Below are 27,782 nucleotides of genomic sequence, written 5' to 3'. Positions count from 1 at the left end.
ATGTGTCCTGTGTGTCGAAGCGTCGAATCGTGTGTCGGGTAATCTCGGGGGCGTGTCCGTGAAGCGCGTATCGAGGCTTGCTTTGATTACGTATGCAGTGACGTTCGAGGCCTCGCGGGCAGTCCGTACCACGTGACTGATTCAGGGACTGGTTCACCAGATTCGAAATAAAATGGGCAGAAAAACACAGCTGATTTCCCATCACACTGTGTTGTGGAATTGGATTACATACGTGTTACATAGTTACTTGAGAATTTCTTCTTCGATGGAACCAGGAAGGAAGAGATTTTTTATTTTATTTTATCTCTTCTAATAAAGTATGCACACAGTAATAAATATCACAAATGATAAGCACCATAATATAAATAAACAACACTACAGATCCTATAATCTGATTTCTGTCTTTTAGTTTATTAAAAAGTGAAGCGCCAAATACTAGTTTGTGTCATTATCCAGATGTACATAAGCATGATTACACAGGTACTAGGAGCGGGTTTTGATTATCGATTAAAATCGATTCTAGCTTGGATAACGTGATATCGATTCATTAAAATCCTGAATCGATTTTTAATATAAATATTACTACATTTCAACCACCACCAAACAGCTAAAACAGTAAATGAGAGCAGGTACACCAATTCTGCACAAAGACGTGCAGACGTGCAAAAACACAAAGCGCTGACGCATCAGAATCAGTGAGATGTCGCCTTTCTCACCAGACAGCGCGGACACGGTCGGGGCTGAAAGCCGACAGCTCACTGATTCTAATCTAAGGCATCTGCTGTGATGCTTACACATTAGATGAAGTCTCGAAAGTGTCAGCTTTCTTTTTATAGTTATAAAAATATGCAAATGTACTGATCTATGATCTGAATTATACTATTGACTGACTGTCTGAGGCTAACAGTTACACAAACATACCAAAACTCTGTCCTGATAGTTTCCATTTTCTCTTTTGTATCACACATACTGAGACAATATTCAGGATAAATAACCAAGAAAACAATTTATTTATTCAGTTTAGAGGTTTACACATCATTATAATCACAGAGATTTCACTTGAATTGTCCACTTGATGGCGCAGTAGAGCAAATGAATCATCACAATGCTTCGAACCATGAGTCGACCAATTGGGTGGAAAGCTTCAGTTCATCATGAGGCTTCATCTCACCATCACTAGTTGTACTTACATCTTATGCCATCAGCTTGTCCTCGGTTACAGTTTCCTTCCACATATAGCTTTGCAAAAACTGTATAAAAAGCACTTGCAGCAACAAAAACATAATATTCCAGAAACACGCTTTGCCGATCCGATCAGCTGTTCATAATCCTTCCTACTTGGAATAGAGTCAGCGCGAACCTTTGTAATGGCGGCATTACCTGCCCGAAACCGGAAGTGATGTCATTTTCGCGGAAATGTAGTTTTGTTTTGTTTTTTACCATCAGGGCCTCATGAGCCTATACTGGTGTTTTTAAAAGTTATGTTTGACTTTATGACTTTCTGTGTCGTTTCTGGGATGCTTAGGACTCATATTGCACTGCTGGAAATTGTTTATTTTGATGCATATGCTGCTTTTTTGCAAATTTGCAGTATAATATTTTCGTTTTTCCTGCAGTATAAAAATTGGTGTATTTCAAAAATAAAACTATGAAGACACTCAAAATAAATTTCCTGTCGTGGGAAACTATTTTTTGCAACTTTTTTGTATTTACAATTTTGAGGGATAAGCCTCTTAAATTTATCTAACTAGAAATATATGTTAAAAAAAACAAAAACGATTTTCAATTTTTTTGTAGTTTATTGCACTTTTTTGCAACTTATGTAATTACTATGCACTTAATGCATACATATTATTAAAATCTGGGCTATAATGGTTGTATTGATGTATAGCAACTTGAAATGCTCCCAAAAATGGCACTACACCATGTAAAAATATAATATAAGCTCTGGCGGACTTGGTTCTATGGTAGGTCTTAAAGGGTTAAATTACGTTCTCTACTAGAGTCCTACCTCATGTGACAAATATGGCCAATGTGATTGGCTGTGCCTTTCAGGGAGCTCTGTTTAGTTTTAGCAGCGGCAAGCCTGCGCTGCGAGGAGGAGAGGAGGACGGCAGCAAAGAGGAAGAACCTGGATATAAGAAAGTATTTTTCAAAGAAACCTGTAAGTCACTTAAAGCCAAATTAACTCATAAAATGTGTCCGTCATAATAACGTTACAGGCTATGCTAGGCTTTGGCCCACATCAGTCTAAAATTGTATGCAACCATGAATAACGTGTTTTGGAAACTAACTGCACAACAGGCAGCACTATTAGTTATCTCAGTCTCTGTCAGAGAAAACGGCAGCCTTGAACAAGCCAGGATATTAGTTTACAGAGGCTGTTAAAATTATATGTCTAACGTTAAAATGTTGGTGACACAATAATTTCATTCTAATGGTACTGACATATTCATAGGGTTAATTTTTGAGACAAAATATCACGAAGTAGCCATGATTTTGCAAATATTCCACCTTGTAGTGCAGTTGCACAAATTGTTTTAAAAATGCACTCACCCTACAAACATTACTGATGTGTCAAGATTTGCACAAATTGACAGAAACACTGAAGCAGCTACTCATTTTAATCTTATTGTCATGTATGTCCTATTTGTCAGGTGACAGAAGAACCAACACAGAGCTCAGAGAGTAATGGTGACACAAGATCACAGGTGAGATTGGATGATGACTTGTTGGTTCATGACTGTATTTTAAGCACATGTGTGACTGCATGTATTTGGAATGTCACCTGATAACTGTTATTTATCAGGTGACAGAGGCAGCTCTGCCATGTTGTAGCTCGGACAGAGGTGAAGAGGTGAGGTCACAGGTGACTGACTGATGATTTGGTGCTGTAGATTAAATAGTATTTATTATCATCATCCCATCATCCCAGTATCCTCGGCTGAGGCTGAAAGAAGCTTCAGTGCTCTCACAGTATAGATGTAAAACAAATATGCCAGCAGTTTATTTCAGTTAACGAGAGGAGCAGGCATGTGTGTGGCTCCTTCACATAGTGGACATTGAGTTGTTGTGTGGGACACCAGTAGTCCATGTCTGTTGCTGTAACAGTAGCTCATGTTTAGAATAAAACATCCCAGCTCACTGACTTGATCGGGGCAATAGTGCCTAAAATGTTGCATAATTTTGCTGAGAGATCTTTTACTTTGTGGTAATCTTAGACGAGTAGTTTTATGGACAAAAACCACCAGGTCATTCAGTGTTCCCTTAGTGCTAATGTATATAAGAGATGTTGGTGTACTATAACTGAAGTAATGTTGTTAAGTCCTTAAAGTCATATTCTTTTATTGTCATGATTGTATTTGAAGCTATTTTTATTTTTGTATGATACCTGATTTATATGGAATATGGCTGAAGTAAACTAAACTCTAAAATACTTAGTCAGTCATTTGTTTAATAGTAATTTAACAAATTTAACAAAACTATGAATTTTAAGTTTAAATGGTTGAAAAGCATGTAGAATAGCATATGCAGGGAAGTATATTTCTCCTTTTTTATCAAGAAACAAAGACAAAAAGGAAAAAAAAGAAACAGGGCAGGGTTCGGTGGTTCAATCATCCATCCCCACCAATGCCCAAACCAAATCTACGCCCTTGCAGCAACTTAGCAAACAGAACATTTGGACATCATATTCTACTCAAGGGGATCAAAACTGAGACTCTAATCTTACCAGGAAAAGGTGTTTTAGGGTCATAGATTACTTTATGCCAGCTGCTTCCTTAAACTGAAGAACTCAGTTAGGTCTGTCAGACCCTTTTTTATCATTTATTTACTCTAAATGTAACACAATTTTTTTAAAAATTAAAACAAAGTTCCCCATTGATTTTTCAGTTTTGGAAGCTGTGTCCATCTTTTACAGTCCATGGGTCCTATTTACCTTAGAAGAAAAAAGGGTAAAAGCCTTGGAGAAAGGGCACAACGTATTGGAAACTGACATACACATTTATTGGAGAGGAATACCAAGAGGGCGGGAATGGGGCTTTAAAGAGCAGGAAGGTGACAGCCAGTTGGAGGGATTTTAACAGGATGGAGAGAAGAGCTCCAACGCAGCCAAATGATGATTGGTGACTGGCTGTCACAGATGATAGCTGCAGACAAGGACAGCTGAACATTCAGGAGGAAGCCAGCAACCCATTTTACATCAATACATAGTACAACAGGAATTTTCATGGAAGTGGAGAGCTTACGAGCAGTACTTGATAGCTGAGCTGAGAAGCCAGCTCACGCAGGCTTTGTGAGGGCTTTGTGGAGAATTTGAAAGGCAGCGCCAAAAATAAACAGCTTAGTGCTAGACTGTGACTTGTTGACTTCACAAAAAAACACCATGAGAAACATACACTGTCATCTCGAACCCTGTGCATGAAGCATGTGTCCCAATTGTTCTGAACAAACATTAAAACATTTTAAACTTGCCAGCTCCATACTTTAGGTCTGCGTGATGTCCGACTGCGCCCATCTGCAGGCAAATGTAGAGAGGATTCACTGTGTGCAAATCATTCCTGCTGCCTCCTGCATCATCTATTGGCCATCTAAACCAGATTATCCATTATTGAGAACATGTTAGAAAGGGCAACTTCAATTTTTGGCTAATGTTGAGGACGTGTTTACTGTCAGGTACTGTATAGATCCAGTGCTCTGTGAGTACTGGTGATGGTGTGAAAGCCATCCTTAGCTTTTCCAGTGCAATGCTTCAATATTTTGGCTAATTTTGCTCCAGAATGGTCATAATACAAAAAAACATTTACATGTGCTTATATTTTTGGATTCTGTTCGGGAACTCTGGCTTCCTCCCACAGTCCAAAGACATGCAGTTAGTGAGGTTAGGTTAATTGGAAACTCTAAATTGCCCATAGTTGTGAATGTGGGAGTGAATGTGAGCACGAATGGTTGTCTATGTCTATGTGTTACCCTGCAACAGACTGGCGATCTGTCCAGGGTGTAGCCCACCTCTTGCCCCTAAGACAGCTGGGATAGGCTCCAGTGCCCTCTGCAACCCTGAAAAGGATGAGCAGAAGCGATGGATGGATGGATGTGACCTTATTTGCCCTCTAGTGGAAACCACTGAGAATTGCAACAAATGTACATTAAAGGTCTGCGGTGCCATTGTTTGTAGTTTCCCTAACCCTACCCTAGAAATATTCAAATATGAGTGATATGATATGAGTAATACAAATATTAGTGTATGCCAGAATTATTGCATGTGTTGATTTCCTAGCATTGCAATTAGATTATGTCACAGGGTTAAAGGAAAAGCCAACTATAAATATCCTAGTCAGGCGCTTCAGTGTGCCTTGTTATGGATTCCTCGAGTCTCGAAGTCTACTGGAGAGATGGAACAACACTCTTTCAAAAGATATTTCCTCATTTGCTGCTTTGATGATGGTGGAGGGCAGAGCTGGGTTGTGATCATGTGACTGAAAATGATGTGAATTATTTTAGCAAACCTTTGTTGATGCAGTATTGTTATCCCGGAAGAGAATATTCCCATCAGGGTAGATAGAGCCACAAGACCACCAGATTTCCTCAGTGTTGTGGTTATAGCCTCAGTCACACTAGAGCAGTGGCTCCCAAGCTTTTTTTGCTAGGCCCCCCTGAAAAATCTTCGCGGACTGTTCGTCCGTGATTTGGAGAGCCAAGCGCGTGCTCCCGATGCAGGGAAACCAATTCTGCAGGGGAGACCTACCTTGGCAGTTGTGCAGGTAAAACCAAAGGGAAGATATGCTTCATCATATTTTCTAGTCTTTGGCTTGGAAGGAAGTTGGTTTGGAAACCTATTTGATGATGCTTCATCTCCTGCTTTGCGTTTGTGTGGGAGCCCCGTCAAAAACCTGTCCATTATGCTAGCAGTGTCCAAGCGTTCTTTTTTCTTTTTTTCATACCGCGGCGCGGTTCCCACACTTTGGGAACCTCTGCTGTGATAATTGGAAACCTTGTGACTAGGAAAGATTCAATTGAATTCTTTTTTTTGCTCTCAGCAACCAATTGCAAAAAGTTGTAGTGATCGGATCTACCTCTGGATGGATCCTTCTAAATGGTTGCAACAATAATAGCTGCATCTCTAACCTGTGTAACTGCAACATAAAGGTCCCTTAATGTTTCATCTTTATTTATACACAGTCTTGTGAAAAAGTATTTTCCCCTTTTCTGATTTATTAGGGTTTTTTTTCCTTTGGAGGAATTTTTTTCCAATCAAATTGGAACTTTGATTATGTCACTCTAAAAAGTTCCTACTGTTTCTTTCTTTGATTTAGGGCTGGAGTTGCTTTGGATCTTTGTCCTGCTTCATAACCTCAGTGTGTTTGAACTTCAGAGTACAAACTGATGGTCAGACATTTACCTTCAGGATCTCCTGGTAGAGAGCAGAATTCATGGTTCTGTTGTCCAGGTCCTGAATCGGCAAAGCACCTCCAGACCATCACACTAGCACCGCCGTGTTTGACTCTTGGTATGATGTTCTTGTTATGAAATGCTGTGTTAGTTTTATGCCAGATATAACGGCACAAGGTTCCTCCATTCATGGATGGTTCTCGCCGTGGTTCACTGGAGTCCCAAAGCCTTAGAAATGCTTTGTAACCGTTTCCAGACTGATAGATGGGAATGACTTTGTTTCTTTAGATCGTTGCATGATGTGTTGGTTTTTAAGAGTTTTTGCTAAAACATGTAAATGTGAAAACATTTTATATTTTAAAAAGGAAACCCTGTGTTCCGTTTTCTGTGTTTGAGGAAAGCAGCCACCAAGTCTTTAGGATGAGGACTTAGATATTTTCTACTCTTGGCAAGAGAATCTGAGGACACTCTGTGAACCTACGTTCTGTACAGAGAAGGTCGAATCACACTGACCAAGACATCTTGCAAAGTGGACTTTGATTTATGCCTATCAGTGGTTGATCTTGAAAATGCACAGGTCCTTGCAGCCAAAAAATTAAATAAATAAACTATATGTTTAAGTCTGGCAGTGAGCCATGCAGAGCAGATTTATTATTGTCATGTACTGCTGCGGGGCAGGACAAACTCTGCTAAATATCCCTTTAATATTTAATCCAGGTTACTTGAGTAAGGATGTAAATTGGAGCCAGTAAAACATGAAACACCAAAGGGATGAATGAGCAGAGCACTTAAAAAAAAATGTGCCTGGCATGTTGAAGGAAGGACTGAGCCACAATACTGAACAGTACCGGAGGCTGTTAAAGCCTCTCTCCATGGACCTTTTTAGTCTCTGCCAAAAGTTGGAAGTCATAACGAAAAACCAATGATTTTGCTTTGAGGATACATCATTTTGACAGGGACCTGAAACAACACTTGAGAGTTATTTAGAAGTGGCAACATGAGCCTCTTGGACAAAGTGTAGATTCAGAGGACAAGTAAAAGCAAATCTAACAGGTCTGATAGAGATTCTGCAACTTTTCCTTGAATGATAACACTTTTTCAACCTTGGTTTGCCATTGCGCGTGTGTAACAAGTTTTCCTTTTGTTTATCTAACACACCATATTCAACCAGAACATTTAAGCCATATTCAAGGCCTTGTTTGTGAATTGTAATGCCAGTTTTAGGACAGCGAAGGCTCTAACTGTATCCTTCTCTCAGTTGTTTGTTATTGAACAAATCAACTGAAATACTGACTTTGCGTGTGAAGCTAAGTAGCTACCTAGCAAACGACCCGTGTGGCTGGAAACTGAAAAGCTCTTTAAACCCTGGCTTCAAAGGTGAGGGCATCTCCATAGCCTTCTGTGGTAAAATAGCTAGCTTTACAGCATTAAATATGTGACATCACAGGGTTAGATCCATCTTTTATATACAGTCTTTGATGCTACTTATTTCAATTTTGGTCGGATTCCCACGCTTGATCATATACTCAGACCACAGAAAGAAACTGTTTGCGTGATACAGAAGCTCTTAGATCAGCATCCAGAGTCGGTGAAAAACTTACAGGACGTCCACTTTTTATTTCTTGAGCTTCTCTCTCACTTTGCTCTGTACTCCGACAGTGTAGCCACACTCTCCCCCCCACACACAGCTCTCAGAGATGCTGTGCGTGTCTGTGGTGTGGCGATCCATCTGCAGAAAGTCATGCAGAACAGGCCTCGGAGACTAAAATGGCCGCCACCCTGACCTGTGGTGCAGTTTCTCTAATGACCACCAGAGAGCACTCATGACCCTTTACAGGCCAAAATGAAGTCATTGCATGGATGGACCTGCACACCACAGACACACGCACACACACACAGACCACTGGAAAACTCCATTGATTACGTCACATCAACATGTGTTGATCTTATCTAAGTAAAAATGGAAAAATTAAAGGTAAATAGCAAAGGCTAAAGCCACATTTTGTCCCGTGCCTAAATGATGAGCAGCATTTATGTTAATAGTCTCTACAATGTGCTATACCACACTGGTTAATTCTCCCAGTTTCTATTTGCGGTATCTTTAATACAACATGTGCACTCATCTAGTTTATTAGAGGCAGCAAACTGCTGCTAGTTAGACCCCGCCCCCTTTACTCACGGGGCAGTTTTTGTTCCCAGCTTCCACAAAATGCTGAAAACCTTCCTGTGAGTGAGATCTGGCTCCATGCTGACTGACACATCACATCACTTCAGTAGATTTGTCAGTCAGACAGTCATGCTGCCAATTTCCTTTTCAGTGTCACCCCAAAGGTGCTCTGCTGGATTCAGACCAAACCTGCATCTGCAGGACTTTACATGAAGGTAGCATCTCTCTGGTTTCAGGGATTTTGTCTAGGATGGTGGAACACTGAGATAAAAGCTTTGTTTAAAATAAAACTCTAGGATCTTCAAATGCAAACCTCTAAGCCAAACCCCTGGAAGTGAAATGGACATTAATGACTTATTTCAGGGTTTTAGGACTCATTCCTGTAGCACTCTGTATGTCAGTGTTTAACAAAGCATGGTTGGATTCCTTTTCTTGCTTCCGTCTGCAGTGGGCTGAGGGACCACTGAATGACTTGTATTCTATTGTTAGTTTCACATAAGAATGCTTTCTGGCAACTAACCATGAGTGTGCACTGTCCCAGGACCAGGAAATATGTAAAAATAGTCCTTCCTTGGAGCTTAATGTGGTTGAAAGAGTTTGATCATGGGACAAGAGTCTAAGTTAGGATCTTTTCATAAGTGGAGAACAAAAACTATGAAGGACACAAATATCATATGTGAATGCACATAACAAAATAACTTTTGTATACTTGTGTAATCCTTGTTAAATATTAAAGCTCCTGCTCGTTGTGGCATTATTTAAGGGGAATGCATCCACAGAGTGACACATTTCACTTTGACTCACACATTTCTTGTGAGACTCACGTCTGTTCTCTCTCTTTTTTAAATTTGAGCCAATCACACATCTGCTTTCCTAACTGCTTATTCACAGTGAGCCGGGGCCTATCCCAGCTGACACAGGGTGACAGGTGGGGTACACACTGGTCAGGTCACCTGTCAAACCACAGCTCGAGGCAGACAAACACACTCTCAAATCAATAAGTATGGCCAATTTAGAATCACCAGTTAATTGAACACGCACGTCCTTGGGAGGAGGCTGGACCCACACAAGAACAGATGTGTTGGAGAACTCTCAGTATAAGGGATAGGAGACAAGGGATAAAAATGCCTTACAGTCCTGCAAAGTAGGACATCTGGTTGACTTAGCAACTATAGAAATGTGTTTCCTGTGATGTGAACAATGTCTGACTCTAGCGAACACATTTCCATCCTGTACTAAAAGAAGGGTGGGTAAAACTCCCTGGAAAGTGGGATGCCAAACAATAAAACCTAAGCTGTTCTGCAGACACAGCACACTGGAAAAAAAACAGAATACCTTTTTTCCACTGATGTGGTGCCACAGCTGCTGCTGGTGATGGTACAATGCCAGCTCTGTCAGAGTGCCTCATGCAATCAAGCCTACATTTCAACAGGTTGGAGAGTATGTGGTAAAAAGTTAGGATAATATAATGAGGAAGACAAACATGGGAGAATAGCATAGCGTGCTATTGGATCACTGTGGTATTGTGTCACTTCCTGTTCTCGTTTTTCTGCAGGTTAATCTGTGCAGCTCATTCAATTACAAGCCTTTATCTCGACCAGTCGTGGCAGATGGCCGCCCCTCCCTGAGCCTGGTTCTGCTGGAGGCTTCTTCCTGTTAAAAGGGTTTTTTTCCTTCCCACTGCCACCGAGTGCTTGTTCACAGGGGGGTCATCTGATAGCTGGCTTTTTCTCTTTATATCACAGTCTTTACCTGCAATATGAATAAAACTGAATAGAATTGGAGAAAAGAGTCCTCAATTTTGCACCAGGAGTACTACTTCAGTTGTAAACAGCTTTGTTTTTGACACCAGAACAAACAAACTCTCAGAATCAGAGGTTCTTTGATGGTTCGTTTATATTTTTTGGAGCAGTTGCAGTCTGTTTGAGGCAATAGAAAGATTCACAATTTCTCTTTTTAAAACACGTTTGGTCTAGCAACAAAAAGGTCACCGACGTTATATCTCCATACAGGTCTCATAGTAAGTTTTCTCTGCCTAAGGATCACAAGGACATACATAACGTTGTCAGTTTCCAGATGCTTACTAACAAAAATACAGCACGTCTGCTTTCCATCCAGTGTGTGTTTGTGGTGGTGGGGCGGCGAGCTGCTGCATTACGAGTGGCTTTATCAAGCATTGGAAGATGACCTCTAGGACTTCTAAACAGCAGTGAGTAGGGAGAACCAGGGTCTGGTGTCACCTTTTACAATTTAGCCTTCTTCACTTACAGAAAAAAAAACAGAAGAAAGAAAAGAAAAAAGATATTTCAGTTTGACAACAAAATGGGCATGCATTGACAGGTGCATGTTTTGGTATCTGAGACCAAATCCTCTAAAAAGCAGAGGTGCACTGGTGACACACTCCGATGGTTTTATCAGTGCAGCACGATGGGTGGAGTCTGAAAACATCTTGTGCACAGACAGAATACAGACGTGTCGGAAATACTTCTCACGGATGTAGCACCTTTGCTAGACTGCCTCAGTGACGACGTGGATCCCTGGGTCCTGGTCTACTCTACTCCACATAGCAACAACATTACTACACAAAGTTGACAATTTTAGTGTGCTGACCAGAAAATTAACTGTGAACAAAATTCCTACATGTAGCTGTTTTTTTTTTAAATTTTTTTTTAACAAGTCTTTTTTCCATAATGTTGCTGCTATAAGTGACATCCACATCTGCACATAAAAAGTATATATTTATATTTATATAATATATATCCGTACTCTATTAACAGTTGTTGTCTACCATGAAGTTAGAATTGCCAACCATCTCTCAGAAAAGTTTTTTCTTTTTTTGTACTTCAAACATGAATTAATTTACAACACAGAAATCAACTAATTTTGTACAGCTCTGGAGGAAGTGAGGCTCCACAGTCCCTCTGCGATTTTCCTTTTTCTCTTCTTCTTCTTTTTTTTTTTCTTGTTACAATTTTACTTGGGAGTTTCGGTGCAGTTCGACGGTTTTCATCCCAGTAAAACACAGTTTAGAAAAACCAAAGCATTTACAAAGTGGCATCGTTAGAACGGCGAGGATGTTCAGCTGAAAACCTTCAGCTCAACTTGGACCCTTGAATGCACCGTCAACACTCCCCTTTCAGCTGAGGGGAAGTATCCCTCGTTTGGCACGGTTATATACACGATGAACACAGGTCACTCAAAGGAGGGGGGTAAAAGCAGGGGAATGGTGTGGAGAAGATGTAACGCTAGCCTAAAAAAGCCCAAAAAACAACCTTTCTTTAGCAGTTCTGGCAGCTGTACTAACTGTAGGGCAGTGGAAAGGAGCACCGTGACCTTGCAATTCATATCCAGTGTTTCACATTAGCGACATCCATGATATGAGTGTGTGTTTGGGTAAGGGGGCGTACTTGGTGAGGAGGTGAGTTGGAACCAGTGGCAAAAGGCCTGACATGACACAGAAAATAGTGCAATGTACAGTACGCAATGCATCTTCGTAAATGTACAGTGTACATCAAATACTATACAATCAGAATTAAAAAAGTAGAAACACAAAAAAAAGTGTTACAAATGACCAAAAGTCTTTCTTGCCCAGACAATACGTCACGCTGAAGCCACAGACAGAAAGAAAAGTTTTGTGTGACAGACGTCCTATGTGTCCTACAGTTCTTGTGCTTCACTTTACTAAAACCCATGGATGCTATACCACATATTTACAGATTCCTCTTGGGGTATCTCTGACTCGCTGCAAAACATCTCATCCTCAAGTCCACCGATCCACGTTTATCTTTCATCGTCCTTCTTCATCGCAAAACCGTTTGCCAACTTTTGCTCTCCCGCTTCCCTTTTATGTCCCGACTCTCTTCTCTCTCTCCGGGTTAGTCTCCGATTGACATTCTGTATCCAGAGGCCTACAAGAAGCGGGCACTCTTTCTGTCTGGTGAACCTTCTCTACCACTTGTTGATCACAAACGAAACACAGAAAGAAAATGTGTCGGTCAGTTTGGTTGGTGGTGTGCATGCACATGCTTGGCCACTCCTCCATTTGCTTCTGGTCCTCTCCTTCCTCTCAGAGATGTCCCTGAAAGGAGTGAAATGTCTATCAAGCTTTCTCCCCGCGTCTCCTTTCATGCGCTCCATCCTCCCCCTTCATCATCCTGCTATCTATGATGCTACTCAGGAACTACAGGGGAGGATGGGGAGGGAGGAAGGGAACCTGTCCTTTCTTCTTTCTCTCCACCTTTAAGCCACCCCCCCTTCACTTCCGGGTTTTCTTTTATCTGTACTCTCCTCCTCCTCCCTCATCTCCCCTTACACCCAGGAATCTGGTGAGGCTGGGTAGTGGCTGGTCTCGTAGTTGAGCTCGCTGTAGGGCCGTGAGGCTGAGTAGAAGTCTACATAGTTGCCGGTGGACTTGAGGCCCTGCAGGTGCATGTTAAGGTCACCCTGCGGGGGACGCCCTCCAGCATGAACCTGGTTCTCGTAGCAGGCCTGATCCTCGTAGTTGCTGCTGTCAGGTGGAGGAGGATTTTGGAAAGGGGGGTAGGGTTCTGATGGCAAGCCTTGAGAAGATACCTAGAAAGAAGGAGAGCACAATCATTACAAATGACCACTCATGATTGGTCCAAGTCACCAAGTGAGAGTGAGGGGAACTCTGGGAACCATGAGGTTTCTCATGTGACACTGCACATTGCTATAGAGTCGTCCACCATATTGGATGTAATACAATACAAAGCCTCCAAGCGATTGCTTTGGTTGCTAGCAGATGTCTACTACTAGATGAGTGGAAGTAAAATCTGAAAAGGTGTGACACAAACAGGAAATGGAGATGTTCACCTTCAAGTTAAAAGCTGTGCCTTAGGGTTCACATTTCAAAAGTTGGACCTTTAACTTTGAAGGCAAATTTCCAATTTGTGTTGCACTTTTTACAGTTTCACTCCAGCTCAGAGAGCAGCTGGCCAGTATTTATACACAAGTCCATCACTTCTATTCAAACTACCACCGCAACAATATGCTTGTGACCAAACCAACCACGAGGAGCTTTTTTTCCATAGCAACAGGTAGTTGACAGATGGTCATGCACCCGTCTTTAAGCGTTTGATTGGGACCCTGTTCACTTGATTCTACGTTGTCACTATTATTGTCAATGCCATGTCCAAATAAGGTAGCATCACATGGTTAGTGGTCACATGTCTGCAAAACCTCAATAAAACTGGGTTCTGACATTGCTTCATCAAAGTGGGTGATGGGTAGCGATTAGCTTTTACCGGCAACACCATCCAACCAAAGACTAGACTGTGAGAATAACTGGAATTCACAGGTGTATTGCCATAGTGCTTAAACAGCATTCTTTATAGGTTTACAGTGACCTTTTAGGACTTCATAGTGTCTTTATAGTATCACTATTAAAGCCTATACGATTCAGTTTCACTGTGATATTTCCTATTCACCTAGAACTATACAGCAGATCTTCCTCTTAAAGGTGAGATGAGTCATAAAGAATTGAATAAAGCTGGCAGCGCAGCATGGAAATATTAATGCTTTCTAGTCTCCCAGATGCTGAGTGTTGTGGGCTTTCAAACGTTTCCTCAGTGAACTCGGGGCATCTTAAACTATTGAGTTCAAATGTAATCACTAACCTGTCTTTGGTGTTTTTATTTTTTCCCCTCTCTTTACACTTTACTCTTTACATCTTATTTTTATTCACACCTGCTTCTTGTAGTGTTAGTAATTCATTTCATGAAGGAAGGAACCTTCTGAGTTTATAGTGGACATGTATAATGGCTAATTTACACTATGAAGCCCTGCTCCCAAAAAATGACATAGATTTACCGCTGTGCCATCTTGTGCCAGTACAGAACGTAATTTCACTGGGTAGGGTGGTTAGTTGGTGATAAGAGATAGCATAAAAAAATGTAAGTCTAAATAGTAACAATAACTCAGTGGAAAAAAAGTCCTCCACACTGTCTTCATTCATAAAAGCCTTACATTACTTTTCAGTTTCAGTGCAGCTGGCCAAACAACGAGAAACAACAGCAACAAACACTTACTGCTAAAGAGACAGAGTGACAGTGGACGGTATATCCTTGCTTTTTCAACATAAAACTCATTTTTGCAGATAGGGGCAGTTCAAAGTGACCCCCTTAGATTGCTTTTTAGTTTCAGTGCCCTTGTTTTCCACTGAGTTATCAATTGTGTCACTAGTTTGCTAACATAAACTAATGTAAGTCTATTAGCCGCAACCAGCCAACCAACCTAGTGATGATTACGCTAAACATGTTCTAAAAACGTTAAGCCGCACAGTGTTAAACCTATGTTAGCTTTTGAGAGCAGGGCTCCATGATGTAAATTAGCCTATCTATGTGCAGCATTTCATGTCCCCTTTAATGCTGGTGTGTCAGCTAGAGGGAACAAGTCACCTTTAGCATGTACATGAAACCTGATTATGGAATGTGTTTCCTAAAGAAAGGGACTTGTCATACCTGATTATACTTCAGGTCATCAGTTGGGGACACATACGCTCCTCTGTGTAGCGTTGAAGACCCACCGGAGATTTGACCTGCAGACACAGTGAGGATGAGTTCATGCTCTAAATCGTTTACTCAGTTTTTATAATTAAAGTAATCAAATGGGAGTAGGCTGTCAGTGGTATCAGCTGGACACCTGCTGCATTAACATTAATGAAGAGGATGATGAATGGTGATTAAGGAGAGCTTGGATTTTTTTGTTTCCCATGTAACAACTGCTCTTGGTGTGAATGCTCTCCAAGGATAGACCGCATACAACAATGAAACCCTCGCTAAAACCCAGGATGTTGACAACAAGATTAAAGCACTGTGCTGATGGTGATGTTGGAAGAAAAACGCTGCTGATAATGAAAAGTTCCTTATAAGATATGATGGTGCAACAGCCTAAGGCCTTCCAATGGGGAGATTGGTGTTAGAGGCCAGAGGCCAGAACTGACTTAGCTCAATGGACCAGAGAGAAAACACAGACACAGCTTTCAGGTGTGCAAAGTGAGCAGACAGCAGAGGTCAGTGGTCTCAGATGCTAGTTGGGTAGTCATAAAAAGATTCATTGATAAGTGGCTGCTCATGTGAGTCTGCAGCGTTTCTAGGTTTCTCAGTCAAAGCCACCCTTCACCTGACACATCCAATTTCAAAGCACTAACATAGCACAGGTAGAAATACCAGCTTGAGGGCTCATAAAGGGACTTCACTGACCAGTTGGTCATGTCACTGTGGCTACATCCATCTTTTATATACAGCCTATGCATATAATCAGGGGTGCACATAAGTGGTCCGCAGGTGTGCATTCGCTGTCAAAATAAAAGACGCACACCAGATAAGAAGTTGCAACGCGCGTTTACGTACATATAAAAGGCACTGTTTTTGTCCACTAGAGTGGGATTTTCACGGCACATTCTGCACCACATCTCTGTGCGTTCATCATTTGTTTGAAGCCAGCTCACCTCCTGCAACAACTTTTCCGAGAATACGCGCTTCTTTTGTGGTTCGGACTCCTTCTGACATTTCTTTGGGGGTGGAGGAACACCAAAGCAATTGCTTAAAGGAGCTTGCTTCTTCCACATTTTTAAGAGTTCTAAACAAATGTCTGTCCTCCTCCAGAAAATCTTATGTACGCAAATGCTCGTTGCAACTTCTTATCTGGTGTGCGTCTTTTATTTTGACAGCGAATGCACACCTGCGGACCACTTATGTGCACCCCTGCATATAAGAAGGTTTATGGTTGGAGTGGCTTAAAGTGGAAAGATTTAGTCTAATTTATTAGTGTCTGTTTTTCCAGACAATTTTTATAGAGAAATTTGAAGCTGCTGCTAGCAGTCTGTTAGCTAACCAGCTAACAAACTAACCAGCATCTCTAAGACTCTCACACTAACTAGCTACATCTTGTTTAAATGTATTTTGAGTCACCTGTGATGTTTTTGCACAATGTCAGCTTTAACACAATAACAACAACCTACTGAACAAAAAAGACATAACAAGTGTGATGTAATAAGCACTGACAGGTGGATTTATCTTTGGGCAAAGCTAAATACAAAACTGAAAGTGGTTTTAATCTTTTCACTGCCATGATCTCTCTCGGGATAAAAATAAATAGTTTCCCATGAAACGATTCCTTTCATATCTCTAAATGCACGCTCCTTTATACTAAAACCATCACCTCTGCTGGAAACAGCTTTATGTGTGTTTGTGACAAATGTGCAGTTTGGAATTCCTACCCGCCATGGCGTCTTTCCGGGATGTGTGCTCGCCCTTGCTGCTATGGTAACTGGCATTGCCAGTTGACTCGTAGTCTGCCTTTCTCTCCTTCAACGCCATCATCTCCCTGGGGGACGCAGGAGCGCTCGCTACACACACACACACACACACACACACACACACACACACACACACACACACGTATGTTTAACATTAGATCAGTCAACACATTATCAATACAGATCAGGAAGAAACTACAAAAGGGAGGACAAGTGTTTGTAACACAGTCGAATCCTTTCAGAGCAACGTGAACTTGTTCAACACTCTGAGCTCTTGCATTTACCTGCCAATGAAAGCAGAGAGGTCTGTGGCTTCACTGTATGCATTACTTGCTCTAACCATCACTCTGGAATGAGTTAAAAACAGGGGTACTGGGAGCAGCTTTGACTGCGGCTCTGTGGGTTTGGACCATTTTCCACAAATCTTTAGCTTTTTGACCAGGCTGTGATTCAAAGAGGTAAATACTGAGTCATCCCTCCTCCCTATGTCGGCTTTAGTCTATCCTCTCTTTTCTTCTCCTCTTGCTGCCTGACTGCAGGCCCCTCCTATATATTCTCACCATTTCAGACTCCCACTGGCTTATTAAGTTCTCTTATTGTTGGTGACCTGAAAACCTTTTTGTATCCAACAGGCATCCTGGAAGTATCAGAAGAAATATAAACACCCACAGTCCGAAAAAAGAGAAGGGGATGATGGGATCAGTGACGGTGACAATAAGTTGGATCTGGTAAGCCATGTCGGCAATTGATTTGGTGCCATAGTTTGCTCTGATCTACAAATCACATACAGCAGCCTCTCACATAGAAGCTGCTGGTAATGACGCCTGTTTGTGTTACTGTGCCTGTTTCTTTGCCTGTTATAATCCATTTAGTATTGATCTAGATGCTCATTACTGCTCTATTGGCACAACAAATCCATTGTAATATCAGCACTTAAACACCCAATCATCGACTTTTATTGAAATGCATTTATTCCAATGGTGTTAAATACAAAGGAACTATTTCCTTTATGTGCATTTGAAAATGAAGAGTGAAATTAAAGAAAGGCTCAGTGGACAATCTGTGACTGCCTGCAAAATTTTACAAATGTGAAATGAGTCTTTATTATACTTATTTCTATTTTGCCGGTTTGTCAGCTGAAAGGCTCATAAATCCAGCCCTGGCTATTGTTTTTAAAAGTAGATGGCTAATACGTGAAAAATGTTCAAACGCTCTTGCATAAAGTAATTTGAAATTATTTTTAAATTATGCATTAGCTCACAGTTGGCAGCTGTAGCTGCCTGGCTCTGTGAATGACAATAGGACTATATTCTATATATTACAAGGTGGATTTCCATGAAACTTGGCAGTCAAGGTCATCATATAAACCTCACTGACTTTGTGATCACGGTCTCCATCAGCAGGTTCCCACTTTTGGCTTTCTGGGAAATCTTGCGACACCTTTTACACTGATTGCCATTAAATTGGGCATTATATAAGAAACTTCTTAAAGGGTACATATTATCTTCATTTCCCCTCCTGTAAGAAACCTGTATTGTTCATTTAAGCTCATTAAATGCTAAAATATCATCTCATTTTTCATTTAAAATGTTTTGTCCCTGGCTTTGAGTAAAGGCTGTGCCCAAATTAGACTTGAGGGCAATATACTAATTGTGCATTTCTTGTGAACTGCTTTCACAGTTTTACATAAAAAAGTAATAAGGTGGTTTTGAATCAGCCAATACAAAATATATTTCCTATTATTGAAAACAAAAACTCACAGTATCTCTAAATTTATTTCTTGACATAATAAGATTTTTAAGCCACTGTCTGCCCAGCTCTGTTAATGGCATCCAGAATATTAATACAATGGGAAAATGACCCATGTGTACATCTGTGGTGGGAGGGGAAGTACTAAGTTTGTACTAAGTACTAAGTCCAACATGTCCAGTCCACTAGGACTAACTCACATCTACGCAGTGGATGATAATTGAAACAACTGGTTAAAGGAGATTAAACAGATTTTATAACTGAACACCAATTTAAATGAGATCTTAATGACTGACTTTGTGATGCCTTTCTCCTCCATAAACAGCTTCACACATTTGGCTTTCTGTCAAATCTTGTGACACTGTTTCTATTAATTCCCATTAAATCGCTGATGCAGACATTTAAAGACTATATGAGCAATTTAACGCTAAAAGCGCAACATAAATGCATTGGGTGTTATTTTAAAATCATAATCACTGGAAATGGAGGAATTGAGGTTGCAGACGTGACATTGAGAGCTGTGAATATTGGCTGTGGTGATGATTCCTGCTGACCTACAGTTCCTTTAATTGCTCTTTGAGGCTGGCTCCAAATGATAGTTAATCCTCATAGACTGCCACATTATAGATGATATAAACATGTTTACAGCCAGATATGAAAAACTGCTTTAGTCATAGCAAATTTCACGCTTAATCTATAGGAAGGGTATTTTTTACTAATTGTACTATAAGCTTTAAAGCTGTGTATGAAGCATGTGGCCACCATCAGGTTGAGTCTGATGCAGGCAGCTGCAGCTCAGCTTCACCTGCACTAATTAAAGCCATTAAACAGGATCTCCCAACAAGTTTTTTTGGTGTGCTGCCTTTTATAGTAACAGCTAGCCCACAAAGACTGTGCTCCAGTTGTGGAAAGTGACATTTTTGTACTTTATTTGTATGATGTGTGTGTCTGAGCGATGCATGTATATTATAACCAAACTTCCCAGCACTAATTAAGCAACATTGGCCATAAAAAAGGAAAAAAAGAGCTAAGAGTGTTTTTGACTCCACTACTAAACACATCACTAATATATTCTCAAACACATCCACACTTCTGTGCACTTTAGGCACTTCTTCTGTCACACTTACAAGCCGATGGATGAGATGAATTTAGTATCTTGTGAAAGGACACTTTGACAGCTGCCCCAGACAATCTATGCAAACAGCAAACGGGCTTCACATGTTTTCAACCGCAATTCCACCACCCACGTAATTGCTGTCGCATTAATGTAAAAGCTAAGGCAGCACATGCACAGTGAGGAGATCCAAATGCATGTTATTAAGAGCATTATAATTTCTCAATAAACAATTGATAGCTTAGATAAATAAGTAAATATGAGGCACTCCCATTTTACATTGTCACGGGATGAACTGTATCGATGAATGCTCTTCAAGGGTTGTGTGTCTTACACAACATGATCACTGTCAAAGTGTCTCCATCAGCCCAGAAACACGGAGGCCTTGGAGATGCTCATTATTATTAGTCAAACCTTAACTTAACACAAGGGCGGGAAACTTTTTTAGTGCAAGGATTTTCCTTGACAGCGGAGTAATTTACCAGTGGTCACTGTAGTGTGAAGGTTGAAGCACAGTTGAGATATATCGGAGCGCTGCTTGTTTGTACTGTACTGGTGGAAAGAGTGATGAATGGGAAGATGGGAGAGGGGGATGTGTAGGCTCACCTGATCGATTGTTGGGCGAGGTCCGCACAGGAGAGATGGAGGGCGTACGAGAGGAAGAATAAGGTCGCTGTCTGTCTCTCTCTATCGTGGAGGAGGAGCCAACAAAATGGTACTGGGAATAGCCGTCCTGCGGGAGACCAAAGTGAAAGCAAATGAGGAGGAGAAGATTTGAGGCAGTGTTTAGTTACCTTGCAATGGTTTTACATGTAATTGCACAGATTCTGGATTTATATACCCAGAGTACAGAGGCTTTACCTTTTTATAGAGGCTGCGCAGGTCTCTGTATTGCCACATGCTGTTCAAGACTTGAGATGCAGCTTTCACCACTTTGGGACTATGTCTGGGAATTCAGCAGAGAGGAAAACAAAGAAACACAACGTAAAGCTCGACCGTCCTCTGCTCTGTTTGGGTAGACGCCGTTTTATAAAAACACCACAGTTCAGAATAAAAAAGAAAAAGACACAAAATGGAGACACTAAACGCGCATGTAAATCAGCATCTCATGCAGCCTTCGAGGAAAACGTCTTCTTCATCTTCTCTGATGTGCCACTTAAATGTTCGTAGGACAAATTGCATAATTGTTTTTCTGATTGATTTATTAGCCAATATTTCATTCTGTTTCCCCCAAGTGACTAATGACTGTGGGTTTAATTGGCTCATATGGCATTATCAGTGCGTAGGAAATGAAACTTTATTTCTTCGAGACATTTTGATAATGTTGTTGTTTTGGATTCTCAGATTGCGGGCTGTGTAATTTCAGCAACGCAAATAGGAAACACTGGAAAAATGTTCTTTGAGGAACAACACAGCTGAACTGGTACCTGTAATTTTATCTAAATGTGAGTCTAATAATAAACACACTACTAATTCGTTTTAGCCTGTTATCTATCATGGAGAATTGAATGCCATGCTAGGATATAGACATAGACAAAACAGAAAAAGCACACAGCAGGTGCAACATTTTTTCTACATGACAAAAATTAGAAATGTATACGATATGCAGTTAGAACAAAAGTGAGCTAAAATTACAGCTGAAGTTATGCTACATCATATTATCTATATCCATATTCACTCGCTTTTATCTGTAATCTTTGTCTGCACTTTAGTCATTCCTCAGTGCCAAAATCTAATCATAACACAGCTGAGCTGCTGCTAAAACCAACTTAGCAGATGTCAGTAGCTGTCATCTAGGAATTTTAACTTGGAGAACTCCCACTCTTTGAACTTCTGGTTTCCTAGGGACCGCTTTTAAATCATATATCTAATTGCATTAGGGATGTGCCTAACTATTTGACTAGATGTTTAAGCACTGCTTCCTCTCTTAGCTGGCAACAACTGATAAAAATAAGTCCCAAAAGGTTCTGTTCATCTCGACGTAGCGTTTTCAGTGGGAGAAACGTTCTGTCACTCATCCAAGTGACTTCTTCAGTCTCAGCTGGCTGCAGGTTTCCCCAATCTTATAAACAGTACATTTGCACAATGACTGAAACTAAAAACCACTGAATAAACAATGGGCTGGGAGGTCAGTCTCTTGATCATTAATATGAAAATTCTGTACCATTCACAGAGTTGGGGAATGGCTGCAATCACAGCATTGTGAGATGGCGAAAGATGTTCCGAAATGCAGATAAGTGATTAAATGTTTCTCCCACTGAAAACGCTACGTCCAGATGAACAAAATCAACCTTTTGGGATTTGCTTACCTGGATGATTAAGCATGCATCAAGACAGATAAAAATAAGATTTAATTCATTGCTGATTTTAAGATATTATGCAACCAATAGCCACTACGCACAGCTTCAGCCTTACAAAATGAGACAAGAACATCAACAAGCAAATTCTTAAAAAAGCTTGTTGCACTTTTTCAAGTTTTGCTAACGCTTGACTATTTGTTAGCGAGTATTTGTAGACAGTAAGACAAAAAGCAGACACACAGACCAGCAGACTTCTTTAGTATTTTGAAAGAGAAAATGAAGAGCTGTATACTATTCTGCAACACAGTCTGTACAGGCCAGTGGCAAGGAATGAAGGTTGCTAATGCTAACAAATCTGTATAATGCAATGGTATATACAAAGCGAATGCCACACATTTCAGTGACATTTAAAATACAATTTGGTTATTTAAGAAGCCGATTGTTCACAACTATCCCACAGATGCCTCATTATATAGCGCAACTTCTAAAACTTAAACTTTATTATTTATATTATTATTATTTCTCTCCAATTAATCTTTCTTGGTTAACTACAATAATAACCATCAACGTGACTATTAAACCCCATTCCTACTAGACTGCTCAAATACGTCCTACCTTTTATTAATGTTTCAATCATAAATATGATCCATCTTTATCAATGGGCATGCACATCTCCAACCTTCTTTTCAACAATTGTTGAAAGAGTCGTTGTAAAACAGCTAACTGATCATCTGGTGAGTTCCACAGGGTTCTGTGCTGGGACCATTTCTATTTACATTCCCTTAGGCAATTATTATTAGCAGGCATAGCATACATTTGTTTCTATGCAGATGATACCCAGCTTAAGATATCTGACAACAGTTCCTTAAAAAGCCTTCAATTCTACTTTTAGGAAGTAGAACCAGAGGTAGAACCTTCAGCTTTCAGGCCCCTCTTCTGTAGAACCAGCTCCCAGTTTGCATTTCAGAGACAGACACCCTCTCTACTTTTAAGATTGGGCATAACAGTTTCCTATTTGATAAAGATTATAGTTAGAGCTGGATGAAGGTTCTCAGTCATCCAGGTCATCGTAGTCTGGATGAAGCAATCCTGAATGATTCAGCTACGACTCGGCGACAGCCAGCAGCTTCCAGCAACCACTGCTAAATGGTTTTTCCCTGGTTTTCCTGTTTCTATAATTTCCAACATAGCAGACAGCTTTTGAGCATTGTACACGACATTTTGTGAGAAACCTCAAAAAGGCAGCAGCTAAACGTAATCTTGACAAGTCTGGCAAATCCGAGGATTTGTAGCAATGGGAAACTTCCACGGCTGGATGTTCAGTTTCATAGATGCCACCTTTAAATCCTTTAAACAGAATGAATACCTTTAAATTAAATAATTTATATTGCTTTAGTGCACAGTACTGTAATATAACAAACAAAAGCCTCACATAGAGCCAAGTAGTTACTACAGCACAGGCTGCAAGCACTGTAAGATGTGGACGGTAAATATGTTTCGTTGTAGCAAGTTAAACAAGTTAAAATTATACTCCTTGCTCTGCGCCTCTGTGTTCTCTCTCTTTATAGACTGTCCAATAAAAACAATGTAGGTGTGTGGGTAAACAGACTATGCAGGGAGCGCACAGGGTACAGACTGGCCAAACTTTAGCTGGATCTTATTTTCTGTTGCTTTGACTGGTGACTCACAGCACTAAGAAAAACAATCACACAGCCTCTGTAAACCTTCTCTCCTGTCTCAGCTCTGAGCCCCTTCACACCAATACACATCTATATTCCTACTCCTTTCTTATCATTTTGATCAGTCCACCTGTTCGCATCTTGTGATTTAAAATGTGATCAGCGTATAAAAAACTATAAGACGATACAAAGTGTTGGTGCTTCCTCACAACCTTGACTAGTTAGATAATTTCTACCATTTTTATCGTCACCTCCGCATCCTTTTAGTTTACCCCCTCATCAACATGGCATGGTCTTCCCATTCGGCTTACTTGTCTCCCTTGCTGCGGGCGATGCCAATGAGCTTCTCGATGCCGCCAGCGTCCCTCAGGGCTTTGGTGTTCTCCATGTTCTTGGTGATGACCTCATGCAGCGCGCAGCAGATAGCCGTGATGGTGTCATCCGACATGGTCTTCCCCACCAGCCCGCTGTTGCTGTTGGTGCCACCTCCTCCGCCTCCTCCCCCACCACTGCTGTTGTTGTTGTTGCTGCCTCCAGGCAAACGGTGCACCAGGTCCCTCATGGCATATTTACCTTTGGTGCGTGAGAGTGACAGGGAGAGTACAGGTGAGGTGAATAATATATGAAGAAGATACAAAAAAATGTAGGAATGGGAGCGAAACACAAACATTTTGTGGAGCTTCTGTGTGGAGTTTGTATGTTCTTTGTGTGCTTGTGTGGATTTTCTCCAGGTACTCTGACTTCCTCCCACAGTCCAAAAACCTGCATTTTAGGTTAACTGATGAAAACTGATGAAAGACTTTCACACAGGAGGGACAGAAAGCCTATAACTTATTAAGAGGATTCAATTCAATTTGTTGAAGTTGCACAGCTCCTTCACCTTAACCAATTCCTCCACAAGATCAACAATCCTGATGCTCTGCAGTAAACTAATGTTGAAACTGCTTTCTTTGCTTTGCTTGCATCAGAGCTGCTTTTATTTTTGCTATCAAGGTAGAATGCTCAAAGTTTTTGTCTCGACTGTACAAGTCTAACAATTTTCTTATTTCATTGTTTCTGAAATTACCTGTACCTGCTGCATATAAAAAAAATCAGCAAGACGATGCCTACTCCTAGGCAAAATACCTACTTTGAGTGCATTCACATGAAGACACAAAGGTGTAACCAATGTAAAGGCCATTCTAAAGACTGGTTTTAATAAAGCAGTTAAAATTAAGTTTGGTAAAGAAAACCAGACCCTGGTGCAACGTGCACATTACACAAGTTTGATGTGGAAAAGGAAAACAGTTTTACATTTGCATCTAAAAAATAAATGTAGTATTTATATGTATTCTGTACTTCTAACATAAGGGCAAGGAGTAGTATTAACTTTTAAATAAACTGATTAAAACATGATTTAAACCCTTCTACAATTTATTATTAAGCTGAACCGTTATTCATCAAACATTATATGGGAACCTTCAGAATCCCAAAACTTGCAGCAAAGATAGTTTTATTATATTCTACTAAATTTACCCAGTAGAACAATTAGCAAAATGTGTTGAACTTTAATCATATGCATTATAAGCTAACGTGACTTAAATTTAGTATAATTTCACATTACTTTCACTGTAATTTCTACTATAGTACAGCATATATTGTGGAAACAGCTGTAAGTCAGTTAAAAAAGCACAGGAAAAAAAAAGTCACAAATATCAAGATATTTTTCTTCCCTTGTTTCGTTTTTTAAAGAAAGAAGCTTCTGAAAGCTGGAGCTCACTACCACTGAGGTAAAATTGCAGCCTGGCAGGCCTGCTGTCAGACACTGATGGAAACATGACCACGTGATCTCACACAGACTGACTACATTTCCCATGACACCTGAGCACTGCTGTCAGGAAATCTTGTCCACTCTGCTCTTTGGTCTCCATTCTGATTGGGTCATCACCCTGGGGTGGCGGCGGTGGTGATGGTGGTGGTGCTGGGGGTGTAGTTGAACGTCATGACTCACTGACAGTTTGCATGCAGACTACATGTGTTTTACTGCTGCTGTACATAATATATAAGAAGAAACTGTTACTAATTTACAATAAAACTTTACTATTTCTACGTCGTGGCAGGAGCGTTGAGGGACGGCCATGTGACCAGCAAGAATAAGCAAAACCTAACTGGACAAATTTTTGGAGCATGAGCAAAGGAAGAACTCTTTACATTTTTATCCACATCCAGATCAATTTCTTCAATACAGCAAAACAAGTGATGATGCAGTGCTGCTCTAGGTGACTGCAGTGATACTAGCTACTTCTATGACTGCTGCAGAGAAATGATCTGAAGCATGATGCGCTGGAAGACATGGATAACTGTGAGCACAAAGCACTACTGCTATTTTAAAATACACATTTAGTTTTAAGTGATAATTAAGTGAAAGCAATACAATGGCTCAGGTCAGCTTTGTCTAACTTTTCCTATTTTACAGATCAAAAAATCAATTATCTCCAGATAATCGAAGCAATCGACAAATAAACTGGTGTAACCAATTACTGAAGGGTAGATAAGAACCACATAAACATACTGATTAGCGACTGCCACAAAATTGCAGTACTGAAAAGATTCATCAGTCATTTTCACTGCTCAAATTATTGTTAAGAAAAAACGCTGAGATCAACAGAGAAAATATGAAAAAGGCTAGACTGTAAAAAGGAGTTTCCTATCGTCACAGAATCATTTTAATTATATTTAATTGTTTTTTGTTGTTTTTTTTAATTTTATGGCTCCATCAGCTGTGGCGACACCTTGGGAAATAAGGCTGCACCTGGAGGTACTGCAGGTATTGCAACTAAATATCACAGCTAGACAGAAACTCCTCAGAACACAGACTACAGATGCTTTTCTGTTCTCCAATTTGACCAGGTAGAAAAAGACTAACACGAAAGACATTTCCTGTGTATTTATTTATTATACTTTATTTATTTTTAATTAATTCCTTTAATTCATTTTGGAGGGACAATCTTCAATAATCCAAACAGTGAAAAGAGAAGAAGAAAGAAGAAAATACTAGAGTAGAAATATCACTGAACATCTAAAAACAGATCATTAAACCGCAGCAATTCAACAAGGCCAGCTACAAACTTTAAAGTAAAACTAGACAAAGAAAAGAACAGCTGTGAGTCAATGCCCAGGGCACAGAAAACAAATCACAATAAAATTAAACCCCCAACAGTTCACTGGTCCCCGGTGATTCAACACCGTATCTACGCCTGTGTCAGTGACTCACTAACTCAACTTGTTTATTGTGGGAAGTGATTCTCTCATTGCGTGTGAGAAGAGCACCTGCAGAAGCAGAAGAGTGAATATTGTTAGTGCTAGTTATTGTACTCACCGCGCTCAGCTGTAAAGTGTGTGGATAAGCTGATGCTGCAGTAAAGTGATAAGCTGTCATGAACTGTGTAACTGTACTGGCACTGGATTGGTTTAACATTCTGATGTGTGTGTTTCTGATTTTTTTTAAATTATCATGATTGATACCGCTATAATTACAAAGATATAAACACACTGGGAAGTGAACGTCCGCGTTAGTTGGCTCAAAGCAAACCTTTCACTGCAGATGCTATTAATATCTGCTGCTGACAGCTCTGAGGCCTCAGCTACACATGTGTTTACATGATAAACTGCATTAGAAGCACATCACACAACACGGCTGAGGGGAAAGCAATGTGTCCTATCACAATATACCTGCATGCCCCATGGCAGCACGGCAGAAAAGTTAACATTACAGCCTGCACACGGACGCTTGCATTCACACAGAGAAACATCACATCGACCATCAGACGCTCAGCATCAGGGAATAAGTGGAAGGAGACATGTGGTGGTTGCTATGGGGACCAGTAGAAAAGCAGAGTTATTACAGACATCACTTAGTCTCAAAGGGAACACGTAGCAGTAAACGATCAGTCCAAGAAACACTACCTTCTGCTTACAAAGTAGAAACAAATTTAAAGACCGATGATGCACTATGTAATATTTTTGCAACTTTTATAGATGCTAAACATGACATTTAAACACGTCTGCAGAAACCAATATCATAAGGATGTACTGAAGCAGGGGAGTAATTCTCTCAGTGCGTGAAGAT

General features: G+C 40.4%; 1 protein-coding gene and 1 long non-coding RNA gene across 11 annotated transcripts in view; one reads left to right on the top strand and one right to left on the bottom strand.

The window, feature by feature from the left end:
* Positions 1 to 2,086: 2,086 nt before the first annotated feature.
* On the top strand, positions 2,087 to 17,583 carry LOC148097819 (uncharacterized). Its single transcript, XR_015716764.1, has 3 exons — positions 2,087 to 2,164; positions 2,658 to 2,711; positions 17,465 to 17,583. It is a non-coding gene; the product is annotated as an uncharacterized LOC148097819 (long non-coding RNA).
* ctnnd2b (catenin (cadherin-associated protein), delta 2b) overlaps positions 10,433 to 27,782 on the bottom strand; it is a 202,160-nt gene continuing 184,810 nt past the window's right edge. For 8 of the 10 annotated variants that reach the window (XM_006802752.2, XM_006802756.2, XM_035912958.2 and 5 more), the window contains 6 exons: positions 23,986 to 24,247; positions 20,557 to 20,650; positions 20,302 to 20,428; positions 16,794 to 16,922; positions 15,034 to 15,110; positions 10,433 to 13,126 (listed from right to left, as the gene is read on the bottom strand). In XM_006802752.2, coding sequence (XP_006802815.1) covers positions 12,863 to 13,126; positions 15,034 to 15,110; positions 16,794 to 16,922; positions 20,302 to 20,428; positions 20,557 to 20,650; positions 23,986 to 24,247 — 953 coding nt within the window. In that variant the 3' untranslated portion in view covers positions 10,433 to 12,862. The remainder of the gene's footprint in view (positions 13,127 to 15,033; positions 15,111 to 16,793; positions 16,923 to 20,301; positions 20,429 to 20,556; positions 20,651 to 23,985; positions 24,248 to 27,782) is intronic. The other 2 variants (XM_006802755.2, XM_006802757.2) reach the window with 1 other exon arrangement.

Source organism: Neolamprologus brichardi, chromosome 18, assembly GCF_056152115.1.
Source record: "Neolamprologus brichardi isolate AB-2024 chromosome 18, ASM5615211v1, whole genome shotgun sequence".
NCBI classification, from domain to species: Eukaryota; Metazoa; Chordata; class Actinopteri; order Cichliformes; family Cichlidae; genus Neolamprologus; species Neolamprologus brichardi.
Note: the sequence above shows the minus strand (reverse complement) of the source record. Positions and strands in the feature narration are given on the sequence as shown.